General features: G+C 40.2%; 1 protein-coding gene across 1 annotated transcript in view; it reads right to left on the bottom strand.

The window, feature by feature from the left end:
* Positions 1–16951, bottom strand: part of LOC122651723 (anaphase-promoting complex subunit 5) — a 63441-nt gene continuing 46490 nt past the window's right edge. Inside the window, exons 16-20 of the mRNA XM_043845226.1 lie at positions 16786–16927; positions 14025–14123; positions 13439–13703; positions 3501–3568; positions 1–592 (exon numbers count right to left, since the gene is read on the bottom strand). Of these exons, the coding sequence (XP_043701161.1) occupies positions 434–592; positions 3501–3568; positions 13439–13703; positions 14025–14123; positions 16786–16927 (733 nt within the window). The 3' untranslated portion in view covers positions 1–433. The remainder of the gene's footprint in view (positions 593–3500; positions 3569–13438; positions 13704–14024; positions 14124–16785; positions 16928–16951) is intronic.

The raw sequence follows: 16951 nt of genomic DNA, 5'->3' as shown, positions 1-16951 counted from the left end.
AATTATCCCTAGGCTGGTCTACCCATTAAAGTACAAAGAGGCTAGAGGGTGGGATCAGTTTAAATTGGTCCAGAGCAGTTTCTTATATCAAGGGCCACTCTTGTGTTGAAGCTGAATCCATTCATTCAACCAATAGGATGGAATAGAGAAGAAAGTTAACCTAGTTATATCTGATTACATGGCCAAACATAACTAGCACATCAAATGCTCTACTGATCTGTAAGTACAGTATGGGGTTTCACGTGCTCACCTGCATCAGAGCATGAGGATTTAGTTATATCCCTTTGACAGCAGGCCCTCGTCCTGTGAATTTTCGAAACAAATCACTTGTTTTGAATTAAGAAGCTGTCTTTCCATCTAAATTGTGGCCACAAGTGGATGGCTTCAGCTGTCAACTTGCAATATGTGTTCCACTGGGTTATGGATGAATTCCTTATATCCGGTTCAACAATGAGTCGTCATCATCCGGGTTTTCAAGAGCAACCACATGATTTCTAAACGAAGCAGCAGCATTTTCTCTTTCATCTAGATGTCCAAGCATGTCGAAGACAATGGCCATCAAGTAGAAGGCTTCGGCCGCCAATTCATGATACTGTGGTTGTATCAGCATAGTCATCTCATCAATGATCATAAACAAGATAAAAAGTTCAACATATAGACATCAAACCATGTAGCCAACAAGGACTCCAGGTTTTAAATTGACAAATAGGTGAACCCACCCTTTTTATCAAGTAGAAGGCTTCGGCCGCCAATTCATGATACTGTGGTTGTATCAGCATAGTCGTCTCATCAATGATCATAAACAAGATAAAAAGTTCAACATATAGACATCAAACCATGTAGCCAACAAGGACTCCAGGTTTTAAATTGACAAATAGGTGAACCCACCCTTTTTATCAAGTACACCTAGGCTACTGAGCATAATGGACTTAACCGAACAAAGCAAAACGGAAATATGTGCACATTCAGAAAGTTATGAACATGATGTCATTCAATGAAGTGATTGGATGATACACACAAGTCTTAGGTGGGTTCACCTCAGCAGGAGTCTTCCTTTTGATATCACTAGATTTGAGCTCTTCTCTTGTTTAACTGAATGTATAGTTCGAACTTTAATGGTAAAGGTAATCCATGTCATTTCTGTTCTTTAAAATAAATAGAACCAGTGGATAAGGGCCTGGAAATATATACACCGTGTTGATGGTGACTAAACCCCATTATTTAAAAAAAAAATTCGAAATTAAAGATTGTTGCACGTCTGTACTTTTTTTTTTTTGGGGGGGGGGGTTGTTCACACTGGTATAAAGATTGTGCATCTCAAGCTTCAGAGAGATTTTTCTTCTTGAGTAAGTCCTTTCCTAACTCAAGGGAGATGATGCATCGTTGGTGGTTTTATCTTTTTCAATTTTCAGTCATTAAATGAGTTATTTCTGTTGGCCATTTCCAGACGGCCTGAACTGAGTTTACCAAATACGAAGCAATGAGCTGGTTATTAGTTCATACTATGGGCAGGTCCTTTTTTTGAATTCTAGCTCTATCCTAAAAAAAATCAACGAGTCACACACTAAGCATAGCAATTATACCAAATGGTTAATCAAATTTTTATTCAAACCTATAGAATTAAGAAAAGAATTAGAATGGCTCACTTTTGTTTTGATTGAAGGAAAAAAATGAGAGATCTAAGTCGGTTCAGTGAGGGCAACTGCAAAAGTCACCGAATGGGTCAGTCTTTCCCTTCAGTTTATCCCATAATTAAAAAAAAAATAAGGGCCTGGCCTAAGCTGTATTTCAGCGAGACTGGATAGAGTCTTCATTAATAATGAATGGGCTTTCTCATTTGGCAAACCAGATACTCTTCACTTGAGCAAAATGTTTTCGTACCACTCCCCTCTTTTGATTGAACATAATTCTGATCCTTTTCATTTTTCAAGATTGTTCAAGTTTCAGAAAATGTGGCTGCTGGAGGAGTCTTTTCTTGACTGCAGTCGCTCTTCTTGGGATGCTCCTATGCAAGGCTCTCTTACTAAAATTTTCTATTGGAAGTGTTGAAGTGGCACTTTAAAGATTGGAAAGAATAAGATATGTAATCAAAACTAAGGATAAGGATGCATTCCAGATCACAATGAGACACTCCTTCGGTTTCATCCAGAAAGGTAGAGGATAGGACCAAAAAGAAAAATAATTGATCGTTCTTTGAAAGTATATTTTTCACATGAGGCAAATATTTTGCAACTCCAAGCTATATTAGGCAAGTTATAAGCAATTTAACGATAGGATGTCGGTCAGTGGTGACATTTCTATTTTACAATGTTCAACCAAATTAGAAATTTTATTTAGAGTCTATTTCTTAAATTGATATCTTCATTTATTTGGAGAAGGGGTTAACCCTTATTGAGTTGTAGAATTGGTTTTTTTTTTTTAACGAAGAATTTAAGTAAAGGGACTTAAACATCATAGAAATGAAACTTTGGAATTATATTTTGGATACTTGAAACTACAATTGAGTTTAGTTGAGTCAAGGCATAACCTATACCTAAAGTGCTAGTGTTTTGTGTATCCTCATTTCTACAATGGTTATATATTGCTGCCATTTCTAATTCTGTTTACTCTCTACAATCAACTCTTAGTGGGGTCTTTTCTTGACTGCATTCGCTCTTCTTGGGATGCTCCTATGCAAGGCTCTCTTACTAAATTTTTCTATTGGAAGTGTTGAAGTGGCACTTCAAAGATTGGAAAGAATAAAATATGTAATCAAGATTAAGGATAAGGATGCAATCCAGATCATAACGAAACACTCCTTCGGTTTCATTCAGAAAGGTAGAGGATAGGACCAAAAAGAAAAAAGAATTGATTGTTCTTTGAAAGTCTATTTTTCACATGAGACAAACATTTTGCAACTCCAAGCTATATTAGGCAAGTTATAAGCAATTTAACGATAGGATGTCAGTCAGTGATGACATTTCTATTTTACAAAGGTCAACCAAATTAGAAATTTTATTTAGAGTCTATTTTTTAAATTGATATCTTCATTTATTTGGAGAAGGGGTTAACCCTTGTTGAGTTGTAGAAGTGTTTTTTCTTTTTTAACAAAGAATTTAAGTAAAGGGACTTGAACATCATAGAAATGAGACTTCGAAATTTGGATACTTGAATTTACAATTGAGTTTAGTTGAGTCAAGGCATAACCTTTAGCTAAAGTGCTAGTGTTTAGCGTATCCTCATTTCTACAATGGTTATATATTGCTGCCATTTCTAATGCTGTTTACTCTCTATTCTAATCAACTCTTACTGGGGTCTGTTATATCTGGGGTAATAGCATTACGCCCCCCCCCCCCCTTCCACCAAAGAAAAAATAAGTCTGGCATTACAGAATTCATAAAATGATAGCAAATTGAAATAAACATTTTAAGAATAACAAAGCCAGGGTTACCATTTCGACATATCTGCAGAAGATACCAAAATTGGATACTACCCACACAAGTAATGAAAGTAAATCTGACCTCTAAAATTTCAAGCTCCACAGAAGCTTGCCTTAGAGAATCCAGCACAACCTCAGGATCTTCAGAAACTGCACAACAAATAGAAAGAAGATAATATAAACAAGCATGGGATGCATGGAGACAATAACTGAAGTTCTGAAAAATCTGTAAAAAACGTAGAACAAAATCACAATGATTCATCATCATCACCATCATCCAACACCATGTCCCCCCTCCCCCCAACTATTAAGGGATAACAATAGGATACCTGTTCAAACTTCCATTGCATCATGAAACATAAAATGCCAGTTTTTCAGTTTTATCCAACATGAGATATTTTTTAGGCTTCAAATATCCAATAAATCTAACAATACTTACTTTCTACCAAGACATCTGATGCTGGAAACAATCACTCTTGCCCAGAAAAATGACTTGTAATTGCAAGAAACCTAAGAAAATATACCTACACCTACCAAAGTTGGGAGACTCTGTGATTTCTCTCACAAAGTATGATGTCTGAGAGAACTAAAGCTCTTTTTTTCTTTAATTTCCTTTCATGTTCTCAAGGGAAACAGCATATTTAACAAAAAACAAGTGTGATACAATCGTAGCTATCAAGGCGTCGCCTAAGCATCCAGGTTCCTTGGTCGCCTTGTTGGTGTCGCCTTGATTTTGCACCCTCTCCAATGCCTTGGTTGCCTTGATAACTATGGATACAATCGGTTGTGTCTTAGTATTTAAATCAGCAATCTGAAAACCTAAACCAGACTAAACTTTTTGTAGAATCAAATGGCAACACCCAAACGTGGGGGGGTTGAATTGGGTGACAAACTTTTCCTGACTTTTAGGATAATAAAACACAAGCTAATAAAAAGCAAGTGCAAGGGAAGACAGAGAGAGAGAGAGAAGGTAACATGTTAGAGTGGTTCAGGCCAACTGTCCTACGTCCACTAGCTTGATCACGGACTAAGGATTTCTCCACTATCCAATTCTTTTCCCAAGCAAGAATCAAGCCCTTATACAAACTAAACCACTCTTTCCGATTGAGCACCTTGACCACCCTGGTCAAGGATTTCCACCCAGGCCAAGGATTCTCTTCAAGCTACACAAGCTTACTTTTATAGCGAAGATGGTTTCTTCTTAAGCCTGAAACTGTAAACCTTTAAAGCACACTTTGATCAATACAAGATGATTTTTTTTTTCTTTTGAACTATACATCAATGAATTCAAATATCAATCTTTCTATGAAATTTGAAATTAAGTCAAATTTTATCCTATAGAATGTAGTCAACATGTAAAACTAAAAAAAAATCTATATAAAAGAGAAAGACTAATGTAATATGTTACATATGTAACTCAAAAAAGACAACCCAAAAAAAATCATTACCTCATAAATTCCTTATTTTGGTAATAGATGTTAGATACTCTGTGAACATGCTAGTGTAAGATAATGTTAGTTTACTTGTACTTTCATTTTCTTGTCCTACAACGGTAATTCTCTATGAATTTCACACATCAAATGTAATTCCTTGTTTAATGGTAAATTTCTAGAATAATATTTAGCAATATAAATATATAACATATAATGATGTGATGGTAAGTAACAACAAAACAATGACTCACGTAGTCACTTAACATCCATTTGCTCAGTATAGGTACGTAAAGGTCTTCCAAGAAACCTGTTAACAAAACCAGGAAATTGGGAATGCTTGAATGATCGATTGTGATCAGCCAAGCCCTTATTTATAATTTCGAGAATTACAATCACATGACAAAAATAACCCTGCCATAGCCGACATAGCTAGGCAGTACATAAAACACTTAAAAACATAAAAATAAACACTAGAAGGACCAGAATACCCCCCACGGTATTCTGGTTTACATTATTCAACACTCCCCCTCAAGTTGGAGCAAAGATGTCGATCATGCCCAACTTGACTAGATTAGGATGAAATAACTTTCCAGGCAGCCCCTTGGTGAAGACATCAACAAGCTGATCAGCAAATGTCACAAAGGGAATACAGATTTGCCCATCTTCTAATTTCTCCTTGATGAAATGCATATTCACTTCAACATGCTTGATACGGTCATGTTGTACTGGGTTGTGTGCTATGCTGATCGCAGCCTTGTTATCACAGTACAACATCATAGGAAGGCGAATAGGAATACCCAGATCTTGTAACAAACCTTTAAGCCAAAGTATCTCACAAATACCTTGTGCCATAGCTCGAAACTCAGCTTCAGCACTATAACGAGCAACTACATTTTGCTTCTTGCTACGCCAGGTGACAAGATTTCCACTTACAAAGGAGCAATACCCAGAAATAGACTTACGATCTGCAGAACCAGTCCAGTCAGCATCGGTGTATGCTTCTATCCGTAGGTGACCATGTGCAGACAAAAGGATGCCTTTTCCAGGAGCTGACTTCAAATAGTGCAGAATGCGAAGACCAGTCTCCATATGAGAAGTGTAGGGATCATGCATAAACTGACTCACAGCACTTACAACGACAGCAATGTCCGGACGAGTATGTGAAAGATAAATCAGCTTCCCTACAAGTCTTTGGTATCGGTCTTTATCAACAAGCTCACCCACATTTTCCTTGAACCGAACAGTGGGATCCATAAGAGTATCTGAAGGATGGCAGCTTAGCAAACCTGTTTCAACCAACAAGTCTAGGACATACTTTCTTTGAGAGAGAAATATGCCTTTAGAAGATCTAGCCACTTCAATCCCAAGAAAGTACCTTAATTTCCCTAGATCCTTAATTCCAAATTCTTGGCCAAGGAAGGTCTTCAACTGTCTGATCTCATCACCATCATTGCCAATAACTACTATGTCATCAACATAGACTATAAGAACAGTGAGTTTTTCACCAACCCTCTTGATAAAGAGTGTGTGATCAGCATTACTCTGCTTATAGCCCACAGAAATCATGGCCTTGTGGAATCGACCAAACCAAGCTCGAGGTGACTGTTTCAGCCCATACAGTGCACGCTTCAGCCTGCACACTTTTCCTTTATTTCTGTCACAAGAGAACCCTGGTGGAATGTCCATCTACACCTCCTCTAGTGCACCATTTAGGAAGGCATTTTTAACATCTAGCTACTGCAAATCCCATCCAAGGTTGACTGCACATGATAACAACACACGAACGGTATTTAACTTCGCAACAGGTGCAAAGGTCTCCTGGTAATCAATGTCGTCTGTCTGAGTGAAACCCTTGGCCACAAGCTGTGCCTTATACCTATCCACAGTGCCATCCACCTTCTGTTTCACCACAAAAAACCCATTTACATCCAACGGTTTTCTTCCCAGGTGGAAGAACCACAAGCTCCCATGTGTTATTTTTCTTCAAAACCTCCATTTCTTCCATCATGGCTGCCTTCCACTTTCCATCTGATAGAGCTTCCTGCCAATTGTTAGGAATACAAATAGAAGAAAGAGAAGAAACAAAAGCACGAAATGATGGGGAAAGGGAGTCATAAGAAACAACATGAGATATGGGATGCAGAGTGCAAATCCTGACACCTTTGCGAAGAGCAACAGGTAACTCAGTAGAAGGAACATTACCAGGTGGAGAGGCAGGTTCTAGATCCAGGTTCGGCAGTTGGATGGGTACGGGAGCAACAGTTGATTGAACCTGCTTATGTTTCCTTGCATAGGTCTCCATGTTACTAACATCAATCCTCCTCTGAAATTCACTAATAGTCCTCTGGACAGGAGTCTGGACTGGGGTGGTTTGCTCCCCCTAAATAGAGGTGATCTCCCCCTGTACAGGAACCTCTCCCCCTGACTCAGGGGGAGTACTAGAAGCAGGCTGAACTGATTCAGACTCATTGTAAACAGACTGGAGTGGAGGTAAAGAGATAGACTGGAGTGGAGGTGGAGAGTCTATAGTCAGCACATCTTCACTAATACTCTCCCCCTGAAGAGGTGGGGACACATAGTAGGAGACACTCTCATGAAACACGACATCCATGCTGACAAAAGTCCGGCGGGATGGAGGGTAATAGCATTTGTACCCCTTCTGTGTAGCAGAGTACCCTAAGAAAATGCAGGGGAGACTGCATGGATCAAGTTTACCAGGGGACCTTGTATCCCTGGCATAGCAAACGCAACCAAAAACCTTAGGAGGAACTATAAAGGAGGAAGAGCCAAATAATAGCTCAACAGGGAGTCTAGAGTTAAGGACCCGACTGGGCAGCCTATTAATTAAATAGGCTGCAGTAAGGACAGCATCCCCCCCAATAAACGGAAGGGACATTACGAGCAAACAGAAGGGCATGAGCTACCTCCAAGAGGTGGCGATTTTTCCTCTCAGCCACACCATTTTGGGCTAGAGTATCAACACAACTGGTCTGATGGAGGATTCTATGGGCAGCCAGGTATTTTTGGAACTGACCTTCCATATACTCTGTCCCATTATCACTTCTCAAAATCTGAATAGTGGCATTGAATTGAGTTTTAACCAGTTGGTGAAAGTGCTGAAAACATGAAAAAACCTCATTTTTGGTGTGCATAAGGTAAACCCAAGTGAACCTAGAATAGCAGTCAATAAAGGTTACATACCACCAATGACCCGAAATAGAAACTTTTCTACTAGGACCCCACATATCAGTATGAACAACATGAAATAAAGAAAATGACCTTTTATTAGAAATTGGATAATTGGAACGTCTTTGTTTGGCCAAGACACAAGGCTCACAAAAAAAGTCTTCCTTATTACAAGTATTACTTAATGCTGGAAATAAAGTAGATAAAGTACCTAAAGGTGGATGTCCTAGTTTAGAGTGACATATGTGTAGTTTAGAAGAGAACGATGTTGGGAATAGAGCCTAGAAGGTAAAGCCTGGGTAAATGTAGGATCCCCATCAAGCAGGTACAATCCGTCATGCACTTTACCCGATCCAATCGTCTTCCCCGAGTCTAATTCCTGAAAAACACAGTGAGTGGGAAAGGTCACTTTACAGTTTAGAGATTTGGTGATACTGCTAATGGAGAGAAGGTTAGTGGTAAACTTGGGAATATGCAACACAGAAGATAATGTAAGAGAAGGGGAACAGCCAATGGATCCTTTCCCAGATAAGGAGGAGAGGGACCCATCAGCAATTTTAACTTTGTCCTTACCAGAAGCAGGAAAATATGTGTTAAAAAGACTAGAGGAACCTATCATGTGATCAATAGCCCCGGAGTCTATAATCCAAGGAGTGGAAACTACCGATGCACAATGACTAGCAAAGGAAATACCTATACGGGCAAAGAAGGAACCTGAATTGGCAGCAGATGTGTTCAACAGATGCCGGAGAGCTTGAAGTTCTTCTTGGGAGAAACCAATGTCAGTAGTGGGAGCTGGAGCTACACTTTCAGTGTGATTGGCTTTGTTTTTAGACTTAGCACGACCACGTTTAGCCTCAAAATCAACAGGCTTCCCATATAGTTTCCAACACTGAGCCTTAGTGTGATATGGTTTGTGCCAATGATCACACTTCACAGGCTCTTTAGCTGCAGCAGTAGTAGCAACACTATCAGAAGAAGTGTCCGGGGTGGAGCCAGCAGTCTGTAAGGCTGATCTTTCAACTTTAGGAGTAATCATCATAGCAGCCCTCCTTGTCTCTTCACTATGCACATAAAAAAAGTTTTCCTCTAAAGTGGGGAAAGGAACCCGACCAAGAACTTGCACCCGAATGGGATCATACTCATCATTGAGGCCAGCCAGAAAGTCATAGACCCGGAACTGATCTACATAGGTGTGGTAGGCAGTAATGTCAGCAGTAGTAGTAGGCTGAAACCGAGCATAGTGATCCAATTGCTGCCATAAACACTTGAGGGCAACATAGTATTTGGTGACAGACATCTCCTTCTGAGTAGTGTTTTGGAGTGTCTTCCTGATTTCATAAACCTGAGCACCACTACCTGAACGACCATAAGTGCCCTTGACAGCTGTCCATATCTGAGTAGCAGTGTCAAGGAGAAGATACTGACTAGAGAGGTCAGTGGTCATAGAGTTCAGAACAAAGGACATCACCATTGCATCATTGGTAGCCCATTTAGTATGAGCAGCACCTTCTTCAGTAGGCTGTTTGGTGGTGCCAGTAAGATGGCTAGTAAGTCCCCTACCAGCCACTGTTAGGGATAATGATCTGGCCCAAATTAAGTAGTTTGTACCATCAAGCTTAATGACAGCAGCATAGGGAAGAAAATCAGACCTAGTTTGATCTCCTCTAGAAGTAGCAGTTGTCATCTCTGAGTCACCCATGATTCAGCCAGGCAGAAAATCAATCCAATAAATAGGGAAAAAACAGATCTTCAAAAAACTGCAGTAGGTATGGCTGAAACAGAGATCGAATGCAGCAGTATAATAGGGGAATTAACCCTCAAAAAAACTCCTCAAAAGGCAGCCCAGAAAAACCAGATCGATAAGGTGTCAGGGCAACCCTGACAGTTGAGATCGATAAGGGGAAAAGAGGGGCTGGAACTTGAGGTCTTCAATATGTGATGATGCAGCCTTGATAGATGCTGTCCAGAGGCCTGCTAATAGTGCTCCAAGGTGAACAATCAACCTTCCGAGCCGATAGGATTGATTTCCAGAAAATAGGAGCAGTCTTCAAAATCGCAGATGATAAAACAGCAACTATTGAATTCTGAAATTAGGTCATATAATGTGAGGTGGGATGAAGGGCAGCAACCAGATCATAATAGGATCACCTCATTGGTGCTGCCCTAGAAGTCGATGGAGAACCAAGGAGAGGGGATGAAGAGAAGGATAAAGAAGTCGATGGAGAAGGTAAAGGAGAGGAACAATGGAGGGGGGAAGGTTTTGAAAACCCTAGATCAGAGAAGACAGCTCTGATACCATGTTAACAAAACCAGGAAATTGGGAATGCTTGAATGATCGATTGTGATCAGCCAAGCCCTTTATTTATAACTTCGAGAATTACAATCACATGACAAAAATAACCCTGCCATAGCCGACATAGCTAGGCAGTACATAAAACACTTAAAAACATAAAAATAAACACTAGAAAGACCAGAATACCCCCCACAGTATTCTGGTTTACATTATTCAACAAAACCTTACATGCCAATATACAATGTGCAGTGGTTCTGCTTAACAGTGATCACCAGATACATTAAGCTATGTAAACTTATGGTAAACTATTAAATGTTTTATCATATCTATATAGGATACTTCTAAACAGGTTCAAAGAATTATCACTAAGTAGTGTTGAAGCCAACTGAACCAACCTGATTTTTGTAAGGTGAGGCCTTGGTTGAGCACAGGCTAGCATTTGTTTGGTGTGTTCAGGTTTAGCCCTCAGTTCTCTGGTTTGGCCCAAGTTGCACCAAAGTAGACATTGATATTAGAAATTGTAAATAGCTTTAACTAAACAACCAAGAAAAGGGCTTTCCAAGTCATTGCAGTAAGTAGGGCTGCAAGTTTGGCCCTGGCGGCCCGAACCCGCCCTGAGCCTGAAAAGGGCCTGGGCTAAAGATTTATGGCCCTGAGTGAGGGTAGGGCCAGGCCAGGGTTGAGGCCTCGGGCTTAGCCCGACCCTGATTTTAACCTTAATTAGGGTCTCTCTCTCTCTCTCTCTCGCTGTGATAAAACCCTAATCAGAGACTGAACCCTAACCTTTCCTCCATTTCCCACCCAACTTTTCTCTCTTCCCCGCTGCTTCTCTCCCCTCTCTCTGCATCCACAACTTCGGAGGGTTCATTGTGGGATTCAATTTTCGGCTATTTCACTGGTTGGGGGGAAGGAAGATGGAGTGCGAGTGCGAGTGAATCTTCTGCTGGTTAAACTCTCCATCGTTAATCATCTCGATGAATCCAAGACTATTCAGAGAGACTCGTGGCATCAATTCTGAAGCAAGAAGAAATTTCATGGTTGGTGCGACTTTAACCCCTTGCTGCAACATTCATTGCAATTGTCTGCAATATATTTGTAAGAGACCTCGAACCTCCTTCTCAGATCCATTTTCGACTCCCAGGAAGGACGCTGAAGTGAAATTGCTGCTATGAAAAGAACCATGGCATCCACTTGCCTCCTACCCCTTCTTTGAGAATCCTCTCCCACAGTCATCAGTTTCGATTTTTCCGTTCTGAACAAACGTAACTGGAGATAATGGGGCTTGTCCTCACGAGTTTCTCTTGGAGGCAATTGGTACTGAGTTATTCGGCTAGTGCCATTCACCCACTCCTCTGCTCTTGGTGCCAGCGGATATGATGGGTATCCACCGTGAGTGAGAGACTGTGAGTCGTGTGACTGTGCGAGTTCGTAAGTTAATGTGTATTTGACTCTATTTAATTTTGTTTTCTGTTATTTGTAATATGTATTTGATTGGTTCTAGGAGGAAAAGCTAGAGCCCTTGAAAAACAAAGAAAATGATCTACGGATCCGACTATTGAATAGGCATTATGCCAGAAAGAGGAAAGAACTTAAAGAGAAAGAGAAATGAAGGTGAGTAGCTCATCTTCACCCTGCAGTACCTCAGTTTTCCATTCAATTTCAGTTTTGTTGCTGGCTACAAGATCATACAACATACTGCTTTGTTTGTGCTCAAATTTCATACACTAGTTTCTGTTGTTCAACTTTCTGAAGTACTGTCCTTAGTTCTGGAAAATTATGATCGATACTTACAGTTCTAGATATGCTATCTGCAACCCTAGTAGCTCTCTTTGTTCTGTCATCAAATTTACCTCAAATTCTGCATGTTGAATACGCTAATAGAATAGGGTATTCGATTGGAATTTGTAACCATTCTGAGCATTCTAACAGGGTCAGGGTCAACCCAGCCCCAGATGGCGAAACAGAGTCAGGGCCAATCAGGGAGGTCTTGGGCTGGGCTAAGCCTGTCAGAGTCAAGGTCAAGGTTGAGGTTTTTAGGCCCTGAGTCAAGGCCAGGGCGGGCCTGGGCCAAGCTAGGAGGATTCAGGGTTGGGTTGGGGTTTTAAACAGCCCGGCCCAACCCAGCCCTGTTGCAGCCCTAGTAAGTCTATTAATTGGATGGAGGGTGAAAGATTCATGCCTTGTGTGGTTGGAGGTTGGAAAAACTTATTTTACACCATTTTTTATTCCTATCCAGTGTTTAAAGGTCTAGGCATTTTTGTTAAGCATTATTTTTGGTACCTAGAAGGCGGGCCTCAGTGCAACGGTAAGGTTGCTCTATTGCAACCTAGTGTTCATGGCTTCAAATCAGGAAACAGCCTCTCCGCGATGTGGGGGTAAGGCCGCATACATATGCCCCTCCCCAGACCCTGCAATAGCGGGAGCCTTGTTCCCTAGATACGCCCTTTTATTATTTTAGGTATCTCAGCTCAATCATAAATAAAGAAAAAGAAATAAGAGGATAATGTTACTCGAAGAATTAAAATAGGATGGATGAAGTGGAGAGGTGGGTCCGGAGTATTGTGTGATCAACAAATTCCTTTAAAACGAGTAGGAAAATTTTATAGGACAGTCATACGACTGGCAATAATGCATGGAGCTGAATGTTAGGCAATAAAGAAACAACATATAGACAAACTTACTGTAGCTGTGATGAGGATGTTGAGATGGATGAGTGGTAAAACTAGAAAGGATAAAATAAGGAATGAACAGATTAGAGCTATATTAGGAGTAGCTCCAATACATGATAAGCTGCAAGAAAGTCATTTGAGATGGCATGGGCATGTGCAACGGAGGCCTTTAGATGCTCCAATATGGAGGGCAGTTTTGATTCAGATTAGCTGAAAGAGCCAGGGGTAGGCCTAAAATGATTCTAGAAGAAGTGGTGAGGAAAGACATGAATAGCTTAGGCCTTGCAACAAGTATGGCTTTGAATAAAGCTGACTGGAGGGAAATGATCCATGTAGCCGACCCCAATTAGTTGGAATAAGGCTGAGTTGAGTTGAGTTGAGATAGATACTTATCAATAACTACTTACATAAATGAAGGAAGCAGATTTTAGAATACCTGAAAAACATGGATCTGATAGATAACACTTTGCGTCTGCAATAAAGGCTCGTGCACGTAACTCCAAACCTCCATGACCGAGAATCATTGGAAAAGCCCTGTGTATGAGGGTTGATGCTCGTGTTGCATGGCTTGATCCAAGTGACAGCCACAACTCAGCGAGTACCAGAGTGGCTGATGCTTCCAGCAGATCAAGATTAAAAGATTGGCAAAATGAAAGGCTAGCTAGCACATAAGGTAGGCCTAATACAGCATTGCCAGATTTCTGAAGCAAAAGTAGAGATAAACGTTATTCCACATTCAAATTTCAATCCGAGAAGAAATAAAATTGACACAATAAGATCAAAAATGAAAAAATGGCATACCAAGGCATATAGCCTTGTATATAATGTAAGGGGAAAAAAAAAACAGTGAAGCAAAAAATAGAGAAGTCAGCATGAAGTTGGGCAAAACCCAACTAGTAGGAGAGACCACAGTATACAAGATTCATCGCACTTCATTGTATATCATGGCTATTCTATACAGTAGCTTCGACTTGCTCTTAGTCTCCTCCAGAAAAAGAACCAAACTGATATATGATGAATACCTTGTGGATTTCTGCAAGCAAGAGTAGGGCAGTCGCATTCTCAACCTGAAGATTGAATTTGTAACACATACAAAAGAGAGACTGTGCTACAGCTGCTGCCTGCAATGAAAACTATCTATGAGAACAGTAAGTAAAATCTGCAAAGTCAAAAAAAATAAAAGAAACAAGCTTTAAATTAAAGGTGAGGGGCTGAATCCTGTGCCTGCATTGCCTGAAAAGGGCTTGTTTCATCCTAAGGTTTGAGAGATGGCATTTATTAACAATCAAAGTTCATAATACACTTGCATAAGTAATACTGACTAACACCCCCCTAACCCCATACATCCCAATGCTCCCCATCAAGTTCGTACATAAATATAAATCAAACCTGTCGGATATAACTCATCCAACTCAATATAACTCCTTTAGTTAGGATTTCAGCAAGTTGAAGCTAAAACACATATCACAAACAAATCTGATCAGCAATCAACTTTTTTCTTATCGTATCAAGGGTTTGACTCTTCAGAATGCGTAATTTTGTCATTCTGGACTGGATTTTGCTCTCATGAACACAATACAAGTCCATGAGTGCTAGTATGTTAAGTCCCAACTTAAATAATGATGTTTTTGGCTCTAAGAACTAAAAACACCTGAGGTCACATGGGTTCGGGGATGGGGATCAGGTATAGGGATGTGTCAGATTCACCTGTCATCCAAACTTACAACAGGGACTGTCCAGAAATGGGTACAGCAAGAGGGCTCGGCCAAAAATGTGTTTAAAAAAAAAAGGAGGCTTAATCTGCTTCGTCATGGCCATGTCTCAAACTCAACTCATCAAGATTAAATGGGGTCGGCCACATGGATCCTATTTCTGCAATCAGTTCTATTCAAAGCCATACAAGATTCCAGTCCTAAGCGTATACATGTCTTTCCTCACCACTTCTCCCATGGTTATTTTAGGCCTACCTAAAATCAATCACTTTCTGTATTAGAGCATTCAAAGGACTTCGTTGCACATGTCCATGACACCTCAAATGAGTTTCTTGCAAATTATCAAGAATAAAGGCAACTCCCATGTTTATTCTAATTTGTCCATTCTTTATTTTATCTTTTCTAGTTTTACCACTCATCAACCGCAACATCCTCATTCAGTCAACGGTAAGGTTGCTCCATTGCGACCTAGTGGTCGCGGGTTCGAGTCAATAAACAGCCTCTCCACGAAATGGAGGTAAGGCTGCATACATTATGACCCTCCCCAGACCCCACTGTGGCAGGAGCCTCGTGCACTGGGTATGCCATTTTTAAATGTTTTTTCTTTACTGCCCAACATTCAACCTCATACATCATTGTTGGTCGTATAACAGTTATATAAAATTTTCCTTTGAGCTTTAAAGGGATACATCAATCACACAACACTCTGGATACACTCCTCCATTTCATCCACCCTATTTTAATTCTTTGTATAATATCATCCTCTATTTCGCCTTCTTTACCAATATTGAACCTAGGTATCGAAAGTTATCACTTTGTGGTAACTCCCTACCATCAATTTTCACGACCCCACTCTCAGTCCTATACTCCTATTGTTACTTTGTCATAGCCATGTCTAAGTGCTTGAATTTTGGGTGTGTAGAAAACATACCCATAGCCTGACCTACGTTGTGTCCTGTTGAAACAAGTGCATTAGAGTTACATAAATTGCAGGTGATAGAGCAAAGAACACGTGTCCTAGACCACTTGATGCAGATAACACTGGCATCCTCTTGGATTAATGAGGGTTTTCTGGGTTTATATTTTAAGGGTTTTGATATATCATGTAATGAGCTTGATGTAGGAGAACACAAAAAAAGGGAGTTAATTTAGTCAAAATAAGATTTGGGCTGGGTTATATACATTTTGGGCTTACCTTTGAAGATGTGGATCACCTATTTTTTGACTGCCCCTTCTCCTCTACAGTTTGGTATGGTCCGCTAGCCGAGTGCTGGCCTAGGAGAAGGAGAATTTTACCCTTTTATAGAGAATGGATCTGGGTCAATACGCCCTTTTCTGGGAAATCCTGTTGTGACACGGTTGGGAAAATTAGCTTTCAGTGCTGCTATCTCACATCTGGCTTGAGCACAACCTTAGAAGGTGGACCTCTAAAGCTAGATCCTTTCATCAGATCTAGGAATTTATTCTCTTTGAAGTCAAAGCCAAAATTCCAGGGTCTTCTAGTCGGTGTATTGACTCTCCCTGAAATAGGCTTATTGTATCTTCTTGGGGTCTTCCCCCCTTCTATCTTACAAGTCCATGCCTCCCCTCCCTGCCTATGTAAAGGAGGTTGGGCTTTGTTCTTGTTGTATCTATTTCTTTTTCCTCTTCTTTGGTATTGAATTATTTATTCACCCAAAAAGAAAGTGGCAATTTACAAATTAGAGGATTTAAAAGAATAAGGGATAGACTGAAGATTACAAGTGAATAATTGATTATAAAAAAAAAAAGATATGCTTTATGTTTAATGATAAGTATCGCTTTAAGCAGCATTGAATGGAAAAACTGGATTCATGAAGCCAACCCCATTTAGTTGGGAAATCTTTTGGACCACTGGGCTGCCGCCGGCCTTTTCCCCTGAATGGTCTGACACCTGGTCTGTTTTTAAGAACATTGAGTTAAGGTACTCATGCATGATGCAACAAGGTTTATTAAATTATTCACCATCTCTCCAACGAGCAAGCTTCATTTTCTCTTCAGATGTGCATTGGAAAAAATTGTTGTATGTCGAAAAATTTGTTAGCAATCAAACCTGGTTGAACTGCTTAGCAGCAAGTAGTGTACGAGCATGCCGAAGGCTGACTTCTGATTTCAGCTCCATATCCACACCAGTTACAGAAGAGGCAAGTGCTCCTAACTCATCACACACTTGTTGGGCTAATTTCAAATGTCCTCTGAATGGTATTAATACTATTTTT

Source organism: Telopea speciosissima, chromosome 2 (genome assembly GCF_018873765.1).
Source record: "Telopea speciosissima isolate NSW1024214 ecotype Mountain lineage chromosome 2, Tspe_v1, whole genome shotgun sequence".
NCBI classification, from domain to species: domain Eukaryota; kingdom Viridiplantae; phylum Streptophyta; class Magnoliopsida; order Proteales; family Proteaceae; genus Telopea; species Telopea speciosissima.
This window is presented reverse-complemented; position numbering and strand designations above follow the sequence as displayed.